The sequence below is a fragment of the Colletotrichum lupini genome, chromosome 9 (assembly GCF_023278565.1).
Source record: "Colletotrichum lupini chromosome 9, complete sequence".
Lineage (NCBI taxonomy): Eukaryota > Fungi > Ascomycota > Sordariomycetes > Glomerellales > Glomerellaceae > Colletotrichum > Colletotrichum lupini.
This window is the reverse complement of record NC_064682.1, coordinates 1,494,031-1,514,646: the sequence shown is the minus strand read 5'-3', so window position 1 is coordinate 1,514,646 and position 20,616 is coordinate 1,494,031. Positions and strand designations below refer to the sequence as shown.

Below are 20,616 nucleotides of genomic sequence, written 5' to 3'. Positions count from 1 at the left end.
TATTCAGTCCCATGATACGACACGGGTGCATTCATTGGGCCTCGGGGTGGGCCCTTTGGACCTGATTCTAATTTTCACACATTTGCACGGCGTCTCTTCATCACACGATACCATGGTCTGTTTTGTCTTCGCAACATACCACCTTCATGTTTTATCAATGGGTCTGGGTCTCTGCATTTACATGGTTGTTTGAAAGTTTTGTGGTGAAGGAGAGGTGGATTGTACTCTATGGACAGGACCAACAGGAGGGGAAAACACATCTACAGAAGGCATTGCCCGAAGGCGACTTCAACAGCAGGACCTGACACTGACTGGGGCATGCTGATGACAAGACATGGGAGGGAGAAGAAAAACCGGGTGGTGGAAGACCAAAAGTGGAGAACTCCCACGAGAACGGCCGAAAGGGCAGAAGAGGTTGAAAAAAGCTGGGTTGAAAAACAAAAAGCGCACGAGAAGGTCGGCGCAGATGGACCACAAAAGCAAGATCATTGCGACGAAGCCAAAAAAATCCCAAAATCGTCAAAAGAGTTTAGCAAAAACATGAATAAAAGTTGGCCATTCAATCAAACACTCGTCTCATCATCACTGTGACACTGTAATTCATTCGTTCATTCTTTCCAAGTCAATGTGCCCTGTGACACTCACCACCGGCGTTGCCTCGCATTGAATGGACTTGCGCGACCGGGCAGATGACTACTTGCTGCTACTGCTGACTGATGGCAGAAGCGCAGACGAAAAGCCCATGCGCTCACCGCTGGCCGATACGCTAGAGCTGCGCTCCATCACGAGCCACCCCGGGGACCGGAAGCAGAGCCCGTTTATCGGTGTTGTGCATTATCGAGTCTATCTACGGAGTACGGAGCACTAAGGCGATGGGCAGACAGACAGTACGAGACATACCTACCGCCATGGGCTCGGCCATTGCTGACATGGGGGGGGATTCCAAGGCGACGGCGGGTTACGCTAGGGCTGCGCCAGGGGAGGGACATTGGAAGGGGAGTGGGAGTGGGAGAGGAAGAGGAAAGAGGAAGAGGAAGAGTCGCATTGAGAATGGGCTGGATTTTTGCAATCCTAGAGTATTGTTGCTTTGGCATTTTTGCGATTGCGGAGAGAGGGATAGGTTTCGTGGACATGTGAAAGTGAGAGGTGGTTGATACCAGTCCAGAGTACGGACGAGGTACGTGATTTACGCTGCATGTTTCTCGGGGAGGGAGGGCAAGGGGAGGGGAAGGGGATGACTGCCACGTGCGTTCAATCACCTTTTTTGCGCATTTTTGGTATAATTTTTGATTCACTCTTGATGTTCTTTTACACTGAGGAGAATAGTTGGCCTGTGATTGTTCATTGATGTTGTCCCCCCCCCCCCCCCCCCCCCCCCCCCCCCCCCGCGGCTGCCCCCGGCGTCCGGGCGTGTGGTGGGCGGCGGGGGTGGGGGGTGGGTTTTGTGGGTTGTCTGTGGTGGTGTGTGTTTTTTTTTTTGTTTTTTTCCCCCCCCCCCCCCCCCCCGTCCAGGTTTGGTGAGGAAGCACAGGTCTTTTTGCCGAGCTGGAGTGTTTGCCGAGGGATGGATGGATCTGCTTTTTTCCCTGAGAGAGAGTTTTGTTCATCTGTTGTTTGTTTGGATCTTGTTTTCAATCATGTGTGTGTGGTTTTGTTGTTGCCGTGGTTAGATTTTGATGGGGGGAGAGCGGGGGAATAAGTGTATGTATGGATGGGGAGGGGGGTGGTCGATAAAGTTTGAGGCTGTCAGGTGAGGAGGAGTCGATCTTGGCTTGTGGTTTGTAGGAAGCCCAAAATGTTTTCCCAGAGGTACGGACACACACACACACACACACACACACACACACACACACACACACACACACCTATCGGCAGTCCAGTACGGAATACAGAATTCTTGGAGGGAATAAGTATTTGGGGACAAATGTAGACGCGTAAACGCCTGGTTCCGAACCTACCCAAGGTACTCTGTGCGGGTGTCCGGATCGCAAAAGACTTTTGTCGAGTGGCATTGGCATTGTGGGATACCGACGACCTTTGGATACCTTCGTTATCGGATGGATGTTTTTATTTTCCTTTTGGTATCTTTGCGATCCGGATTGACAGCCTGATCTCTTCTCTGATGGTGTGAGGGTCCATACGGGGGAAAATAGGCTGCGATACTTTTCGGCTTTACCCTCTGGCTGTTTCTTCATAAGAAGGTACCTGATTCAATTCTACGTCCTTCTTACCGGGTAGGTAGGTATTGATGCCCGTTCCTTGACTCCCCGAGGGTTCGAGGGAAAAGAGGTTTGGGAATTCGGCGCGTGGCTTGCTCACCCGGCATTCCGCGGGATTCGAGGAGGGGCGCGACGCCGTCGCCGCCGCCGCACAAGGGGTAAGTAAGACTCAGGAAGAGGAGGGGAGATTTGCGCTAGATCTGCCGACAGGGCTTCATTTATCGTTCTTTTTCCTCAGTTCGGAGGCTCGTAGGGAGGCTTCGTGGCTTGAGTCTGCGGTGCGGTGGTGCCCTGACGCCGGTGTGCGTTTTTGTGTGTGTGTGTGTGTGTGTGTGTGTGTATGTCTTCGTTCGTCTATTTCTCTTGACTTGGGTATGCGCGCCTCCGGCACATTGCCGGGTTTTTTTCCCCCTCCCCCCTATACTGCGGATGAGCCTTGCGGCTTACATCGTGTCGCGGCTCCGTGTCTGCCCTATTTAATGTCTTTGGCTAAAATATCGTGGCGTTCTTGTCCTTTGCGAGAGTGAGGGGGGGAGCGGCCGGCCGCAGAGAGGCGTTTAATTCGGGTTTTCTTTTCGTTGAGTTCTCTGATACATCTGGTTTTGAGATTGCGGGGGGGAAGCAAAGGATAACAAAGGCTTGCGATTGCATTGATCCTTTTGGCTTGTGTCACGAGAAAACGGGGCTTCGATTGTTGATGGAAATGAGGCCAGATGAGGGAGTACTCTCTGTAAAACGTGTAGAGACACTGAACGGCAGAAAAGCAGACGCTGAAAAGGTCATTGCTGCGGATGCTGAACCAAGTATGAGCCCAGACCGCTGCATATCTCATCGTCCCAGCGGGAAAAAAACAAGGGTCAGTCAGAGTTGCTGCGTCCTTGATGTCACGCATCCGGGGGCGGCGACGGGTGTATCTTGCGCTGACATGTGCAAAAAGCCTGTGCTGAAGCTATCTAGAGAACAGGCGGGTTTGCCCGTGGTCGCTCTACCTTCATCCTACTTCCCGCGCACCAATCGAGAAGACGACAATACTTGGTTAACTTGCTGGCTGCTGATACGATGGTGAATTATCGATATCGCGCACGCCGAACTCTCTCGATACGAGTTTCCCATCCTTCAATTGAGTCGAATTCGATAGCGTGGAAGAAACGCCAATTAGAAAACTGGAAGCGTCTTTTTTCTTTCCCCCGATGCTACTCTGCCGGCTGGCGCATCATTATGCGCATGGGCGTGCTTTTTCTTTTGGGCGGTCTTGACACTACTGCAGTTGCGTCGTAGTGTTTTCGCGGTCAACTTCGCTGGAATTATTGTCGATAGGTAAAGTGCACCAGCTCTAGAGATTGAAAATTGTCCCAAAGTGGCCGAAGAGGTCTCGAACGCGTTCTGTTCAAAGATGCCACGCGAGCATGATGCGGTTGGTAGTGTGGAATCGTTAGGTTAATCGTGTTTGATCCGCAACCACTTCCTCCGCCACGTCTACACGGTTCTATATATTGGGGCAGTTTCATGTGGGCAGATGTATACTACCAGGTGGAAGACCCAGGTGATTGCAATCTGCGCATAATTCACGACGGGGCCAAGGTTTTTCTGGTTCTTTTCTTGTATGGGCGTGGTTCTGTACCGGCTTTTTGCGCGAGGAGGGATCGTGTTAAGACCCCACCCCACACGACGGATCACCCCCTACGACAGATCACCCAATTCGGCCACATTCACTCAAAAACCATTAATTCTACCTACTTCATTTTATAATATTAAAAGTATATAAAAAATACCTTTAGATATATAATATATAGTTTTCTTATAAAAATATTTTTTATAAATTATAATTTTCTATATTAATTAAGATATTAGTAAGTTAAATATAACGTTTTTTTACTATATAAAAATGAGATTTTTAACTTTATCAAAAATTGATAAAGTTAAGTATTTTAAATCTTTATAATTTTTAAAATATTTTTCTGAGCTTAAAAATGCAATTTTTAGCGTTATAGTAATTATAGAACCTAAGGAAATCTAAGTTTTTATAAATTCCACTTATTATAATATAACTTAATATTTATATATATTAATACTCATATTACTAATAAAAAACTATTTATATAAGTTTATTTTAAATCTTTTAAAAATAATCAACTTTAAAAATCTATTTTTTCTAATAAATAAAAGAGTTATAGAGCATAATATAATGTTAGTATTTGTACAGAAACTACTAGTAAACACTAACATTTATAAATACTTTTTAAATCTAATATTACTATATAATATGATATAAAAATATATATTTTTTAATTTTTTTTATATTAATTATATTGTTCTATAGCTTCTGTATTTTTTAAAATATTTATTTTATAATTAGTTATGTATATATAAAATAGCGGTTTTGGCTGAATGTGGCCGAATTGGGTGATCTGTCGTAGGGGGTGATCCGTCGTGTGGGGTGGGGTCTTACTTGGTAAATTCTGGAGAATAGGAGGTTGGAGTTTGGAGGCATGGTAAGGTGTGCGTGTAAGTAAGTATTCCCCCGAGTCCGTCACTGCCACTGGACTCGGCGCCTTTGTGGAGAAAAAAAGGAGACGAGAGAGCGCACTTCGTTGAGACGGTTCGGCGAGTGCGCGCAAGGCCCGCGACGTAACGAGTTCCAATGAGGCTCTGGGCCCTGGGTTCACTGGCTCACGTCCACGAGTCCTCCGTCCCATCCCTTCTCCCTGCGTGACAAAATTTGGAGAAGAAGGCATCGGGATGGGGTCGGGAATGAGTGGATTTCGTGGATGCTGAGTTAGCCACTTTAGAGGGTTTCCAGATCTAATTAGCAATTCTTAGGAACGGCTCCAAGAAAATCCACATTCTCTCCTCCTTTCTTTTTCGGTATTTAGAAAGGCCTAGCATGTCCGGGTTCTTCGTTGGAGACCATTTTCGCGGTGGTTGGGATTCTGGACCCGGCATCTAGACTGCCCGAGATGAGTATCAAGCGTCGAAAGGAGCGAAAAGTAGGCCCGAGGTAGTTTCGAGATTTGGGAAAACGCAGTAGGGCTAAAAAGCATACCGTCCTTTTGCTGTTTTTCTGACACATGGCAGACGGGCAGGGGAAGATATTGAATGCCACCCTCAATCGGAAAACTGTATTCGAGGGGGCAGGCGTGACTGTGCCGGATCCGATTAAACCTTTGTCAACGTTCCGAACTATGTGACCGTGCTCGATGCCGTTGGTTGTAAGCAGCCTGCCGTCCAGTTGCCGATAATGGGAACCGGAAAGGTATGACGAGTTCCATCCAAGCTGTCTCCTGCTTGGCATAGCTGCGACTCCCGGAGGTGAACTCTATAACGCTACCCATCCAAGGTATTCAAGCAGGATACTGTCAATCCGATAATGCCAAGCCCCTTCTTCCGATGTCGAGATGATGCGATTCCCCGCTTCCGATCTGGCACGTCAAAGGAAGAGATTGCCGACTGCCGGTGGATGCATGTGAGCTAAAACATGGTGTTGGGTGTTGAGGCTTTGGGAACAATGCAACAGAATGGTTGGTGAGACAGGAGTGCGGAATCTCGTCCGCATCGGAACCACCTCCGGAAGGCCGGTCATCTGGGCCGGTCCATTGGATCAGACTGGATTACTAACACTTGGTGTGCGTTATGGGGACGTGACAGCTAGAGAAGAAACCACAGTAGATGCCTTGTTCTATGGTAATTCAAGCGAATAAAAAAAGATGATTTTTTTTCTTAGTACAACCTACTGTGTATATCCACAACCTCCGTGAATGGGTGACGAGAATATTTCGGTTCCAACTCGGTGATGGAGTAATGGAAAGGGACGGGACGGGTTGATGGCTCTTGGCCTTTTGCCTAAGACAACCATGCGGCTCACATCAAGCCTGCTATTCGTACTAACTAACACCAAAGGGAGGTTTCGATGTATGCACTCAATTGGATCAGGTGCAGCGAACTCTGCAACATGCTCAGCTTGCAAGGCAAAAGTCTGGACTGTGGGTGCAACTCCATAATAAGGCCGCGGGTGGGATCGGGGTCTTCCCGGTGCCATCTTGGCTTTTTTGCTGACTGTTCAAACGTTGCATCTTTTTTTTCTCTCTCAATATTTTATTCGAATATTTTTTTCCTACTTATTCCAGTGAACCATCTCCACCTCGAAGAAGAGGGGCCGGCTTACAAAAGAGCGTCAAGGGTATGGCATCTTTGGGATGAAGTAGTGTGATTGGACACAATGATTGGCTCCATCGGCCCTCACACCCCCGGACCCGTAGGCCAGAAGCACGTGGTGGGATATGGGGGACCGAGCGTGTGGCTTTTTGTGCGCGGCTCTTGGTCTTTTCACACTACCACGTGACTGCGTAAGCTGCTGGGGTATCCACCTGAGGCTGTGGTGGCTTTGCGGGGCCCGCGGCATCGCCGTTTGGCCGAAGTTTTGGAGACGGACACCTCAGGACGGAGCGCGAGCTAAGCCCCAACTTCTCGGGGTGGGGCAGAAATGGCACGTGAGAGGGTGTGGCTTTGCGCCTGGGGCTGACGAATTCTTCTCCCTCCAAATTGACCCAGACTACCTTACAAGTAGGGCGTCCCGCATCATGCGCGGAACAGTGAGGTAGGTACGGACAGGTCGCGGGGAAATGTCCGCACCGCGGTTCGGGGGAGGCGTAACTCGGACGGGGCGGGATCTTGGTTCCCTCTTCGGCGATGAAGAGACGGGCGGTACGACTGGTTGCCTCCTGTCGATAGCCCGCGTAATCGTTCAGGTGACTTGTATGACGATGGCAGAGAACCCTTACAATTGTGGCCGAGTTTTGCCTCGGGCCCCGTACCACCAGGCAGGGCGTGTGTCGCTGTAAGGTCAAGGTAATCAATCGTCGGGATATGCCCGAGAGAGAAAGACAGATTGAGTGAAGGCGCATGGCGGAATATGCGGAACGCCCTGTAAGCTGTAGCTGAACGGACGGGGGGTCACGATGCGCCGGATCGCGGCCTCCCCCCTCATTCGGGGATGCGGAACCGTGATGGACGGTCACAGATTCTGCAGGGACTTTGAGTACTTTGCATCCGCACGTAGCCGCGGTAGGGCCACGATGCCTCGTCAGTCACCAGCGACGGCCTACCTGGGCCTCTGGCCTTTGGGGGGCAAGGCTTACACCCCAGGCCCCGTTTACCCCTCCACGACCTCGTTGGCGAGGCAGAAACGGCGACGACAGTGAGGGGCAGACGAAGCTATCACTTTTTGCTTCCTTCTGGGCCAGCTCAATGCTTGACCCTCTCCCCGTTGCTGTACGTGTGACTGTTCTCCTCAAGCCATTGTTGATGCCCAAGCTTCAGTCTCGACTTTCCACCCCCTCCCCAGGAAACGCGGCATTTTGGTCAGTATCAATTCTCGAAATGGAGAATAGGCCAAATTTAGTGTTGAGAAGGCCCTGAAACCCCTCACTTTTCCAATAACCCCCACCACAGAGAAGCAATGCCAGAAGAACACGTCAGATTACTAACGGCAAGGGCACACGATGACTCTTCGCCTCTAGGCTTTGGTCAAGGGGTTCAGAAAAGCTAAAGAACATACGCAGTACGCGCACAGAGGGAACCACCCCGCATCGTTATACTGCACGTAATGAGTTTCTCTCTCTTGAACGGGTGCTGCATCTTTGGTGGGGGGTGCTGCGCTTGGCCAGGCCACGAGATGCCCTTTTCTTCCATAGCCGAAGGGCAAGGTCCGGTATATACACCCTCGAGACAGACCGTGTAATTCTTCACCGCTCTGCCCGACGAACGACGAGGATGTTGATGGCGGTTAAGGCTGTTTCCGAGCTCTTTAGCTCCAGCTGCCCGCGCAGGGGGGGCGGCGAAAGGATAGAGGGTGTGTAACCGCTTCTTTTCTTTGCGCCTTGCCCGCGTGGAGTTGCAGATTCCGTTGACTGGCTCTCTTGCCCTCTCTCTTGCTACTGTGGTGTATTAGCGGCGGGAGGAAAGAGGGAGGTGGTGAGTTGTCCAGCATCGGTGGTCGGCCTGCCTTAGTTCGAGTTTGAGACTTAGGCGAGAAGTCGCAATTGCAACAGTAGGGTCGACGTTTTGCGTGGTGGTTGTTCGGATGTCCATCGCGTGATCCACCTCGTGCCGTTTCGAAACCGAGAACGAATTGGTGACATGAATTGGTTTGCAATTGACCATCTGTCGAATCTCGATATCAAAATACGCTCGGTGAACAAGCAACATGCAAGGGGGCGATCTGGTTTGAGCGTGTGGTATTGAGAGTTCAGAGCCAGTTGATCAGTTTGGTGATGCGGTTGCTAGAACTCAATTGGTGGCTGACGACTGCCGCACCTTTCGTTCAAGCAGCCACACCAACCACACACGCAAAACCCGCTGCCGGGTCCGGGACTCGCTCCCGCGACGAGGTGCCGTTGACGAGATAGCCTTGGTAGCTTCAGAGCCAGCTCAAAGCTCAAGGCGAGGCACGTCGAGGATAGAGGGGCCGATGCAGAAGTAGAGCAGGCTATCGGGTGTTGCAGGACACCAACACGGATGCGACTCTAGAGGGGAAAAGCACAACAACAAGCTAGATCACGCCTTTGCTACCCCCATCCTCTCTTGGTGTTGTGCCTCGTTCTCTCTTCTCTTTGTGTGTGTGGTCATTGTGGTGTACAGGTAGCCCCTCACCACCCAAAATGCGATTGGGAAAGGACGAGAGAAACTCCACACCTCTCTTGTTGTCGTGGCAGTCAGCCGAGCGGTACGGCTTGCCTCACCGACTTTTGACGTGCATTTCGGATCTTCTTTTTCTTCTCACTGCGAACCCCCACTCGTCTTTCCCCCCTGGTTGTGTCGTTGCAGCATGTTCTGCATACAGCTGCAGATTGCCTAATTCGAATTCCTCATAGGGTGTGCGTGCGTGTAGTTTTCCCTGCTGTCGATTGCTTCTCCAGAGCTTGAAACGGTCCAAGAAAAAGCAGGGTTATGCTCAGTTCCTCAAGCGCTAAACATTTTAATAATTTTTTCATTATCCATGGGTACCATTTTGTTATTTTTTCTTCATATTTTTCCAACCTCGTGTTGTCTTTTCCACAATTGGAGTTCGACAGACGTCAAAACGGAGTCAATTGTGGTTTCAATCTTGGGATGGAGATTCCTCATCCCGTAATGATAGACAACCCTGACGGCAAACAGAGTGAACCCCCCCGGTATGACGTTATCGTCTACCCCGGATCCGACGTCTGGACTCCAGTTCGGACCCCAGAACCGCACCCCAAAATCAGTCCATTGTGAACCTCTGGGACCTCACGAGATTCGCATTTTCTTGTTTTTCCTCAACAAAGGTCCCGGGGGGTTGACTCGTTCGCCTGTTCCAGGCCATCCCGTCGGCCAAACATTGAAGGTCTGGAACTGGGACGCAAACCCCATCGGCAAGGCTGACTTGGAAGTTGACGAAATCGTGGGGCTCGGGTGACCAAATTTCCCCCAGATTTGATCAGAGTTTGTGTCGTGAACCCCATGGTCCCTTAATTCCCCACCCCCGAAAGAAGACGTCAGTGACGTTTGCCCGGTTCCCATTCGCGCCAAAAACATACGGGGAATCCGTGTCAGATTCCCTGACATCGATCACCATCTGACTGGATACGGTCTTCTCATCGATCAAGTCAGATCCCATAGATCCCATGATCTGATAATTCCTGCTATCCACAGTCCATGTTTTTTAGATCTGATTTTCCGTTGGGGGTGTGGTCATTTGGAGGGGGAATAGAAGTTGGTGATGATCTATCCCAATACTGGCGCGACACCAAGCCTGTCATCGCCGATTGGGGGAAAAGGCTTGATGTCATACAACCCCATCACTATTGGAGCGTCTACCCGTCTCTCTACCAACACCCTCTTCGGGAGGGAAAAATCCAAGACATTGATTCTGCACGGCAGACGGGGAGCTCCCGTTACGCGTTGCCGGCCGGGTCCATGTCTTTTCCCCCTTGCTCTGGCGTGGTTGATATGTTTCCTTTAATGATTTCACACCTTTGTCTTCTAGCATAGGCTTCAGTGGTGGTGCTCGTTGTTGGGAATAATGACTCAGGATTGACGGTACATCAGGTACTTCGTCAGGATACTTCTCGCCATCTGTTAACGGTACAGCGCGGCTATTACTTGGAATCATTACTTTTTTATTTCTTTTTCATTTTCTGAATAAACGCCCATCCGGGCTTCTATCCGTCCTTGGTTTCGAGTGTTCATGATAGCTACCCCGATGACGAGTTACCAACCACCCCAAAACGTCAAACGGCAAAGGGAATTTGTCCAGGTGCTAGGGAAGTCCGAAGCGCAGGAAGCACTGACCGACCGTCACCGAGCTGTTTGTGTCACCGTGTTCAAGGCGTTCGAGGGGGAGAGGACATAACCTTAATTTCTCTGATCCCAAGTTTGCAGTTTGGTGCAGTGTGACAAGACCAGCTGCAGGGTCCTATTCAGCTCCAACAGAGAGAGAGAGTCCAGCCAAGCCCAAACGCCTCCTCAGAGTCCATAATATAATTTCACGACTTCCGAGCGATGAGAGTTTTGGGAAAATCTGCTCAGGATGGACTCAAGCCAATGTTGGAACATCGCGGCCGCATTCGAACACTTCTGTAACTTTGATGCTTTGGTATTTGGTGGTTCAAGAATCCAAGCAAACGCGCTCCTCTCATTCGTTCGCTATGATCTTCATTATTCGCGACAATGCTCGCCGCATCGCCTTTCCCAACCGTTCGCCATAAACGGTCTTTTCCCCCGCTTGTCAACACTACCCTGCCTTCAGACAGAAGAGCGAACGGGAAAAGAATAAGCGATCTGAATGGGCTGCCGAGGGCGTCATCCTATCTCCTCTCTCTCTCTCTCTCACTTTCCCAACCCTCTTCATTCTGTTGTTTTAACCCAAATAATAATCAAAAGCGATAAACTTTGGATGAGATCTTCGATGATTTCTTTCAGACTTTCCACCGTCGGTCCTTCCACGGCACCATCTCGTGGAAAAACGAAAGTATTTCGGGTGACCACGCTGGCTCACGCCCAATCCGGGCCACACCTTGCTCGGTAGACCTCGGGGTTCTCTCCCCTTCGTGGTGTAGCGCGTTCCCGAAGCTTTCGGACCTGGCCTCGCCAAGGGGGGGGGGGGGGCTCGTAGTTATTCTCCTCACCCTCCTTTACGCCAACTGTCACCTCCCACCACCACACCTACTGTTAACTCGTTTTTATTGCCCTTTTTATTATTATTTTGTTATTTTGTTTTCTTGCAGACCCATGCCGTCTGCCCTTTTCCATCTCCAACCTCCAACACCCCGCCGGAGACTAGCCACCCCCGCCGGAGAGAAGACCACGCCCCCCCCTTTCCCTCCCCAACCAACCAAGGCCACCCTACCGACAGCAATTCACCGGCTTCCCTTCCCCGGCCCCTCGTCCGGCCCCTCTTCGTAGCTTTCCGGGACTCATTTCCTGGGACGGAAGGCCTCCCCACCCACCTTCTAGAACAATTCCATCACCAGATCGTTGCACACCAACACGTGTTGGGCGGCAACCCAAAGCTTGCGCTTGCCATCAATTAGTGTTCGCATCTCCGATGACTAGAGATTGCGGTGCTTGGGGAGGTAGGTGTACGTAGTTGCGGCCCCAAGACTACCGCAGTAAGAAGCCAAGCTTTCAAGCGGGCTATCATCCCGAACGCAGAAAGAGTCGTGCTCTTGAAGGGGGAGTCATTTTGGAAAGACATTTAAACTTTCACGATCCTTGGCTGGCGTCGGCTCTTCACCCTCGACTCGACGTAGGCTCGCCGTTGCCCGAAACCGGCTGCGTCGAAGGATTCCGGTAGTATGGCTGGGAGAGGTCGTATCCACGACAGGACCTGTCGTTCATCCTCCCAGTCCCTCGGGTTCAATTTGCCCATGGCTTTCTCCGGGGAAAGTTGACAATCCGCACGCGAGGGGGTCGGCGATGGTCGCCTACCGCACGGTAATTAGCCCTGCGAAATCCCGCGAGCTGCTGGCTAGCCAGCCCGCGTAAACGAACCGACAAATAGAAGCCTGTCAGAAGGCTCAGCTTGTCTCACTTTCCAGACGCACCAAGTCACGCCGACCCCTGATGCAGTACACCATCACCGTCGAGTAGATGTTGGTCGACGCGGGCGCGCGCGGGCGCGCGAGAGAGAGCGCAACCTTCATTTCATTTTTTTTTCTTGCTCAGTAATACGGAACGTCCGTCGGTGTTTGCGCGACACAACCACGGAACAAGAGTGCAAGGAAAGAATACCAGACGTTTCGCAGTCGCAGGAACAGTCCCCTATGCGCCGCATCTGGGAGCGTCGAAGGGAGCATGTGAAAAGCACTGGCCATTGGGAATTGGGACGCAGAGAGTAAGTGAAATACCTAGCATAATGTCATCGGTCGAGTCTCGTTATTCGGTGGCTACGGCGTTCATCCAATCCTGTGCGGGTCAATTGAATAGTGGCCTGGGTTTTGACTTGCGAATTCCAAGCAATGACACCCCCAGAGAGAAAGGGGAGGGGGTGATTGTGATCCATGACTAGAGGCATCGTTTCATTGCAGCGGGGGAGGCAAGCGTGAACTTTGTTATTTGCCTGCTTTTGTGACTGTCCATCCTACATTTCGAGAGCTTCTCCCCTCCTCGTGCTAGGCTGAGTGAAGCTCAGGGACGGGCAATATCATCCCAAGAAACACGAACCACGTCACCGGCGTTTGGTGGTGTGAAGACGGGGGAATAACAACTCGGGGGAAAGCTACACTCGAGAGGTGTGCATCCAGAAAAGAAAGAAACAAGGCGCTTGCGAATCAGCACTGAAAGATTGCCGAGTCAGAAATGGATGAAAAATCTCACGGCAGGCAAGTTCCAAACTTGGATGGAAGCTTGAAATGTGCGATGGCCATGAGACCGCAGACGCACCAAGAGGGAGAGAGGGTGGCCCCCAGGTCCCGCGCCGGTAGAGTGCTTCTCCGCGAGATCCACGTGTCAAGCTTCCCTTCCGTCCTCTAGTCCAACTCCAGCTCATCGAGAACCTTTCCGCCGAAACGCTCTCACCGAGGATTGAGAGAGGACACACTCCCCCCAACGCCGCCGTCGTCATCCGGTCATTTGCACCCCGTTGCCCCGGGACAGCGTTCCCCGGACGTTGAATTATTTCGATGACCCTGCAGCGGAATGCCGGGGTACACTGGCGACGCGAACAAGCCATTCGAGTCAGAAGATCTAGACCGTTGGGATCTACTGGCTATTCCAGCTTATCCGTTCTTACTTGGCTATACAGATGCAGGTCCCGTGTACACACGGTCATTGACGACAAGACAAGGAAAACGCGGTTTTCCCTCCCGGGCTTGACGTTCGACACGTCTCCAGTCCACGCCACGTTACTCGTCGATGTTCCGGGGAGCCAATGTGTAGTTTTCCGAGCTCCTGCAACCCGTCAATTCCGCTTCTTAGCTTCTTCCTCAGCAATGCGCGGATCGGATTCTCATCAGTCCATCTCGTATTCTGCCGATATTCAACTCTGCTGGACGACTTGGCTTCTAGGATGAGGAAGAGGAGCTAACATGAACCCTGTCATATCACACTGTTGGATTACGAGGCAGAAAAGGGGCCCTATTAGGTAGTTAGGTAGGGGTAGTAGGTAGGCAGTCTGGGCCCGTGCAGACGGACCCTTCTACCTACCTATACCTACTAAGGGACCGCGGGCTCTACCCACGATCTTCCCCTCCTATATACACGCAATAGACCTATACTAACCTATTAACCTAGTTACGACTAAAAGGTCTAACCTACTTACGTATATACTAATACTAATTAGTAGTTAAATTATATATATATTTCTACCGTAAGTTAATAAGGATATAATTATAAAAGAGATAGTTTTAATTTACCTCGCTAACTATTCCGACTTATTAACTTAGTTCTATCTATTTAACTAATAATAAGTAGCCTAGTCTATACTACCTTAGCTCTCTTTTACTACTACTAGCTAATAACTAATTAACTAGTTACGGGCCGTTAAGAACGTACTCTATCGTATATAATCTCTTTTATTAAGACTATTACTATAAAAAGATTAACTACTTTATTACTATTATTAACCTCGCTTTTATTATTAATATTATCTCCGCTAGCCTTATTACTATTACTAACTTCCTTTTAATTAAACCGCTTATAAAAGAATTTATTTTAAATATATTATAACTAAGCGCTATTTTAAACTAATAATAAGTAAGAGGAGATTAATTACTAAGAGATTAATTTAATAATCACTAGCGTACTAGTACTTAGTAATAATAAAACCTTTAGAATTATAAATACGTTAATAATAAATCTTTTACTAATAGCGAAATATTCTAAGATACTAAAGAAAGGAAAAGATCTTAATAATAGTAGTAATAGGGATCTATTTTATATTATTAATAAATCTACCTCTTTTTAATTTAATAAAAGCTCTGAGACTAAACTAGTAAAATAAGGTACGAGAAATATTAAAAAGAATTGCTAATTAGTAGCTAATAAAATCCTCTATTTATTACTAAAAGTATAGTTATAAAAGGCCTTTTTTTCTTTTTTATAACCTTTTACTAACCTTAGTAACCTTCTGTTTATATACCTCGTTAAAAGAGCAGAATTTTTTAATTAATAATAGTAGCCCGCTTACTACTATTAAAACGATTATTATAACTAACTTACTACTCTTTCTAACTTAACTAACGTTATATTATAATTATAATACGATAATTATATCCTATAATAATTTTCTATTATATAACTTACTTTATAAATATACTATAATAACTACCGGCCCTAATAATAAGTAAGAAGGGTCTAACGATTAGTTAATATTACCTCTGGCCTACCTATATTCTTAAATTACGGAACTATGCCCAATTCTAATTTATTAATAAGACTACGTTAACCTAACTTAATAGGGCTTATTTAACATTATACCCGCCCTTATAAATAATAAAAAGCTTAATATTTTTATTTTTTATATAATAAGATATTATTATTAAAACGGCCTAACGGGCGAGGAGCTATAAAAGGACTTTAAAACCGACTTCTAAAGCTAAGAAGTAAGGGACTTTTTAAGAATAAAAAGTACGATTCTTAAAAAGCTAAGAGACTTCTTTATAAATAACGGTATTAATTTAATAATTAAAAATCGTAGTTAAATAATAAAAAAGATCGCTAGCGCTCTTAATACTTAATACTTCCTTACCTAGACTTTTAAAGAGATCGTAGCCTATTATAGCCGTACTAAACACTTTAATATATTATATTATAATCCTTACTTCCTCTACTTACTACTCTTATAGCTAATAAATACTAATAATCTTATTTAATAAGCTAGAGAAATAGTAAGGGAATCTTTATAACCCTAACTTACTTAATCTTAGTAATTAAGATTCCGACCTTAGCTTTATTATTAACTAACTAACTTACTACCTCTTTAAAAAGAAGAAGAGAAAGAACTAAAAAATAAAGTTATTATTACTTAATAGTAAAATCTACCCCATTAGATATTATACTTCGATATAAAAACTAAAAATAATATTATACTTAATACTTATTAATTAATTAACCTCGCTAAGCTCTATAATAATAAAAATAAGTATAATAATAAGAAGTACGATATTTTTAATAAGAAGCTTTAGATTTTTAAAGTACTATACTAACGGGTAGGAATTAGTAAATAATACTATTTTAGTACTTTCCTAAATATACTTAAGGGAAGGGTATTAACCTTCTACTTTAACTAACTTAGTAATACTTCTAACCCGCTTAGCTTTAATATAATATACTAAAGGACCTAAGAATACTTCGAGCCGCTTACGAGCCGTTAAAACTACCTCGCTAAGCTTTATAACTTTTATTAATACTCTATAGTTCGTAAGAACCTAAGTAAGTCGAACTAATAGATTTTATAAGCGCTAATTAACTATATTATAATCCTTTACGGGGTACTAGCTACTTAGGGATCTATTTTTAATATAAGTAACTAACTCCTCTACTACGTAAATAGTATACTAAAATATAAACTTACTATACTTAACCCAGTACTTATATTTACTAATATTTACTACTAGCTTAGTACTTCGATTAATATTAAAAAGAGAGAGCGCAACCGTAATAAGTAGTAATATCTCTAAAATAGTACTTATAATAAAGAGGTCCCTGCTACTTACTAAACTAACCGCACTTATAGTAGCTCTAATAAAAAGACCTAATTTAATAAATAGAATTAACGCGGCCGCAGTACTATTAATAAAAAATATTTTATTTATTATAAAACCGGCTATTAATTAACTAAGTACTTAGAAAAAGAGCGACGTTAAGTATATAAAAAATATAAAAATAGTAAAGAAAGAAATAAAAGATCTATACCGAGCTTATATTTATAGTTCCTCGCTTTTTATAAAAGAACCGCCCCTACTAACAACGATAATAATAATACTATAATCTAATACTTTAATAGCCTCGACTTTAACTATAAGGATAACTACGAAGATAAAGTTTAGATCTTAATAATATACTTTACGACTATTACTAATAGCAGAACCCTTATAAATATCCTCACTACTTAGGTAATAGAGCATAGCCTTATTAATACTACCTCTATTAATAAGTTAATTAAGCTTATAAAACTAATAACCTCCTTTTTATTAAATAAGAGGTACTCGTTAAGGGACTTTTAAAATATTATACCTAATACCGGCGCTACGGAATTCTTAACTACGGGCTACCCTTAACTCCTCGTATTATAATAATAACGACCTAAAGTTATTCTTAATACCTCTAGAGCCGGCGAGGTAAGTATTCGATTTAATAATAATAAACCTATAAAATTATTAAGATTTACGGTCGTTAGTACCCTATTTAGTAATATTACTTTTTACGTCTTACTAACTAATACTCCTTTTTTATACTACTTAAGGGATATAAATAAGCTAGGAATATACTTTAATAATATTAATAACTTACTAATTAAAAGAGATATTATAATACTTATTATTCGTAAATAAGGACACCCTTAGCTTCTACTCTTTAATAATAAAAAAGCTATTACTAACTACTTAATAAAGGGCGAATTACGCTACTTATATCGGCACTTTAGCTATTCTTTAGTTCCTTATTTCTTAAAGCTATTTTAATAGTTTAATAATAATATAAAAATCGTAGCCCTCGAGAAGCTTACGAAGATCTACTAATAATATTAACTTAACGCTACTACCCCTAGCTAATTTAAATTTACCTTATAAAATAATTACGATTTTAATTATAAAGTTATAATTAACGTAATATACTTAATAAATTATAAGGGCACTAACTAACTAGTACTTTACGTTATTAATACTACTACTTCTTTTTAAGTAATAAGGTTCCTTGCGAATATAACTACGAAGTAAATATAAGAGGCTCTTTAGTTATATTAAATTAACGTCTACCTCGGTCCGCTAGACTAGATTATTATAAATACTAATAAGAACTTTAGCGCCGCAGAGTTTAAATCTTTTACTAAATCTATATTTATTAAAGTTAAAAAAATACTTATTAAAGCTTATAATAATATTAATAAGGCTAAGAAATACTACGTAGTACTTAAAAAGATATATAATATTATTTAAAATAAATACTTATTAATAAGCGCAGAGGCTATACTTTAGGCTATAATTAAAATAGTTAACGATATAATTAGCCTAAATAGCCTCGTTCTTATACTCCTCGTTTTTAGAGCTTTTCTACGCACTTCTGATAAATTTCTACTGTTACTAAATATTACTTAATATATAAAAGTAGTTAAGAAAGTAATAAGGGAAGTCCGTAAACTTTATATTAATAAGTAAATAAGCGAGGCACTAGCTACTTAAAACGGACTAAATATCTCCTATATTATTAATTTATTACTATAGTTAAATATTAAAATTTAGCGAGAAGGTAAGGGATAGAAAGGCCTATTTAAGCTCGTTTTAATAAATAGTACTACTTACGTAGTAAAATTACCTTACGGCTTAATAAGCTTTTAAGTTATTATAATTAAACCTTAGTACTTAGAGGAGGTTAACCCCGAGCCGCTAGTTACGATAATAAAGTACGTTAACTACTTACTAATCCCTATAATTAACTAACTAATTAATAATAACGCCGCTATAAATAAAGTCCTTAATAAGATCGTTATTATAATTAATAACGACCCTCTATTACGGAATAAAAAAATTAAAAAAATATTAATATAGCGCAGCCGCGGTAATACTTTTATAACTACGACTTACTTTATATTTAAAAAAGAAGTAAATTTTAAGCTAATTATTAAGCTCTATAATAAGGGTATTATTACTACCCTAGGAGTACCTTTTATAAAATTTATTAATAAGGAGCTTTTAGGACTAGTAAAGAGAGGGGTAATTAAATTTATTTAACTTAGCCCTAAATATAGGGATATAAGGATATTTAAATCTCGATTCATTAACGAGATTAAGAACCTAAGACTTAACCCTATTAAAAAGTCTTACTTAGTTATATAAAGGTATAATAACGAGGGGAAGAAAGAGATTTTTATATAGTCGCTAATAATTTAAAGAACTAGTTAATATTTAATCCTTACCCTAGCCCCGACCCTAATCTAGGAAGGCTACGTTATCTAGTTATAAGATATTACTTAAGTATATATATAATTAAGCTAACCTCTTTATTATAAGGTTTTTATTTAATTACTAGCTTAGATTTATTATTTATACCCTAAGGGCACTATTTTATACGTCGTATAGCTACTATACGGTTTTATAAAATCTAGTACTTATTAATAAGTAATATATAGTAAGTATTATTTAAAAGTATTTTAAATAATAATATCTACGTTCGATCTATGCTTATTAGTTTTAATAAAAGAAAGCGGATTATTTAGTATTATTAGTATATAGACTAATAATATTATTAAATTATTAAATAAGACTTTTAGCTAAAAAGAAAAAACCGAGCTTAAGTGCGCTAAGTTACTAACTAAACTAAAATAATAACTATTAGCTAACGAGCCGCTTATTTTTAATAGCGGGATTATCTTACTAAAAAGTATTAATATAATACTTAAATAGAAAAACTAAGGGAAAAAGCTTAAGTAGGTTAACCCCTTAATATTAGATACTAAATAATAATTCGTTAAGTAGCGAGCTCGAAGTACTTATATTATATTAATTTACTAACTAGAGGTAGCTTTTAATACGTTATTTACTACTTAATACTAAGTAAATCCGTTATTTACTAATTACGCTACACTAAACCGTTATATTAAATAATAAATAAAATACTTAAACTAAGGGCTTATATTTATATTATTAGATCTAACTATAGCTAAACTCTTCGTCTTCGTAAATAGGTTATTCGTAAATAATACTAATTATACCTTATAGCTGGGTTATATTATTATCCTTATAAATAAAGAATAGACTAACGAGAGCTTTATAATTCTAGCACGTATAGCTTTAACGAGGTAATGCGGGATATTCTTATAAAGAATATAAAAAGTGAATATTCATATAGAAGCAAGAATATATGAATATAGGGGATATAAGCGTATATAAAAGAGGTTTTTGTAGTAAAGAGAGTAATATAGTTAAATTACTATATGAGAAGTTGCTTGCTTAACGAAAGGTCTAGGTAGGCAAATACACGCCTACATATAGGCATAAAAACCTCCTACTAGAATATTCCATTGCTTATTAATTATGATATAATTAATAAGCGTATACGTAAGTGAATGCGTAATCGTAGTACGTAATTCCGCCTCGAGTAAATTCCAGATTATTTAGTTACCTTCCAGTACTTTCCATTGCTCACGTAAGCTTATATAAGCAGTATTGCTTACATAATCAAAACCTATAATAATCTACAGAAATCGTAGATTAATATGGTATATAGTTTGCTTACGTAATATTGATAATAAGGCGAATAATAAGGTAAACAAAGTTACCTTCGTAACAATAATTAATAGTAATATTATTTATTATAGCTCTACGAAGAATAAAAGGATTACCTAGAGCGTATTAACATTAAAAATCTATAGAATAGTTATAAATATTAACGTTACCTATACTATCTTAACTACCCTAGACCTTATTACTAAATAACTCGACGTTCTAAAGATCCCTATTATAGTTTATATAAATTTATACTTACTATATAAATACCTTATTAAGCTAGGTATTATAAAAAAAAAGCGCCTTATAATAGATATTATAATACGTAAGTAATTATATAAATACCGCGAGCTCTATAAGATCCGTTAAATTAGTAACGATAATAACCTAGCTAATAGGTTTATAAAGAGTATACTAAATAAGTTATTCGAACGATTCGTTAGTAAAGGAATTATTATAGTTAAAATAAAAAGATAGGTAATACGTAGTTAAAATAG

General features: G+C 42.9%; 2 protein-coding genes across 2 annotated transcripts; one reads left to right on the top strand and one right to left on the bottom strand.

The window, feature by feature from the left end:
• Positions 1-112: 112 nt before the first annotated feature.
• CLUP02_16350 (uncharacterized protein) lies at positions 113-868 on the top strand (the record flags this gene model as incomplete). Its single annotated transcript, XM_049295272.1, has 3 exons — positions 113-187; positions 283-587; positions 724-868. The coding sequence occupies 3 exons, from the start codon at positions 113-115 to the stop codon at positions 866-868; spliced, it is 525 nt and encodes a 174-aa protein (XP_049152419.1).
• A 1,585-nt stretch (positions 869-2,453) lies between these two features.
• On the bottom strand, positions 2,454-7,120 carry CLUP02_16349 (uncharacterized protein; the record flags this gene model as incomplete). Its single annotated transcript, XM_049295271.1, has 16 exons — positions 2,454-2,510; positions 2,893-3,133; positions 3,278-3,333; positions 3,417-3,602; positions 3,759-3,899; positions 4,894-4,990; positions 5,062-5,162; positions 5,263-5,493; positions 5,574-5,687; positions 5,749-5,799; positions 5,863-5,895; positions 5,951-6,059; positions 6,137-6,272; positions 6,349-6,405; positions 6,462-6,583; positions 6,651-7,120. 16 exons carry the CDS (start codon positions 7,118-7,120, stop codon positions 2,454-2,456), a joined length of 2,202 nt encoding a protein of 733 aa, XP_049152418.1.
• Positions 7,121-20,616: the final 13,496 nt, after the last annotated feature.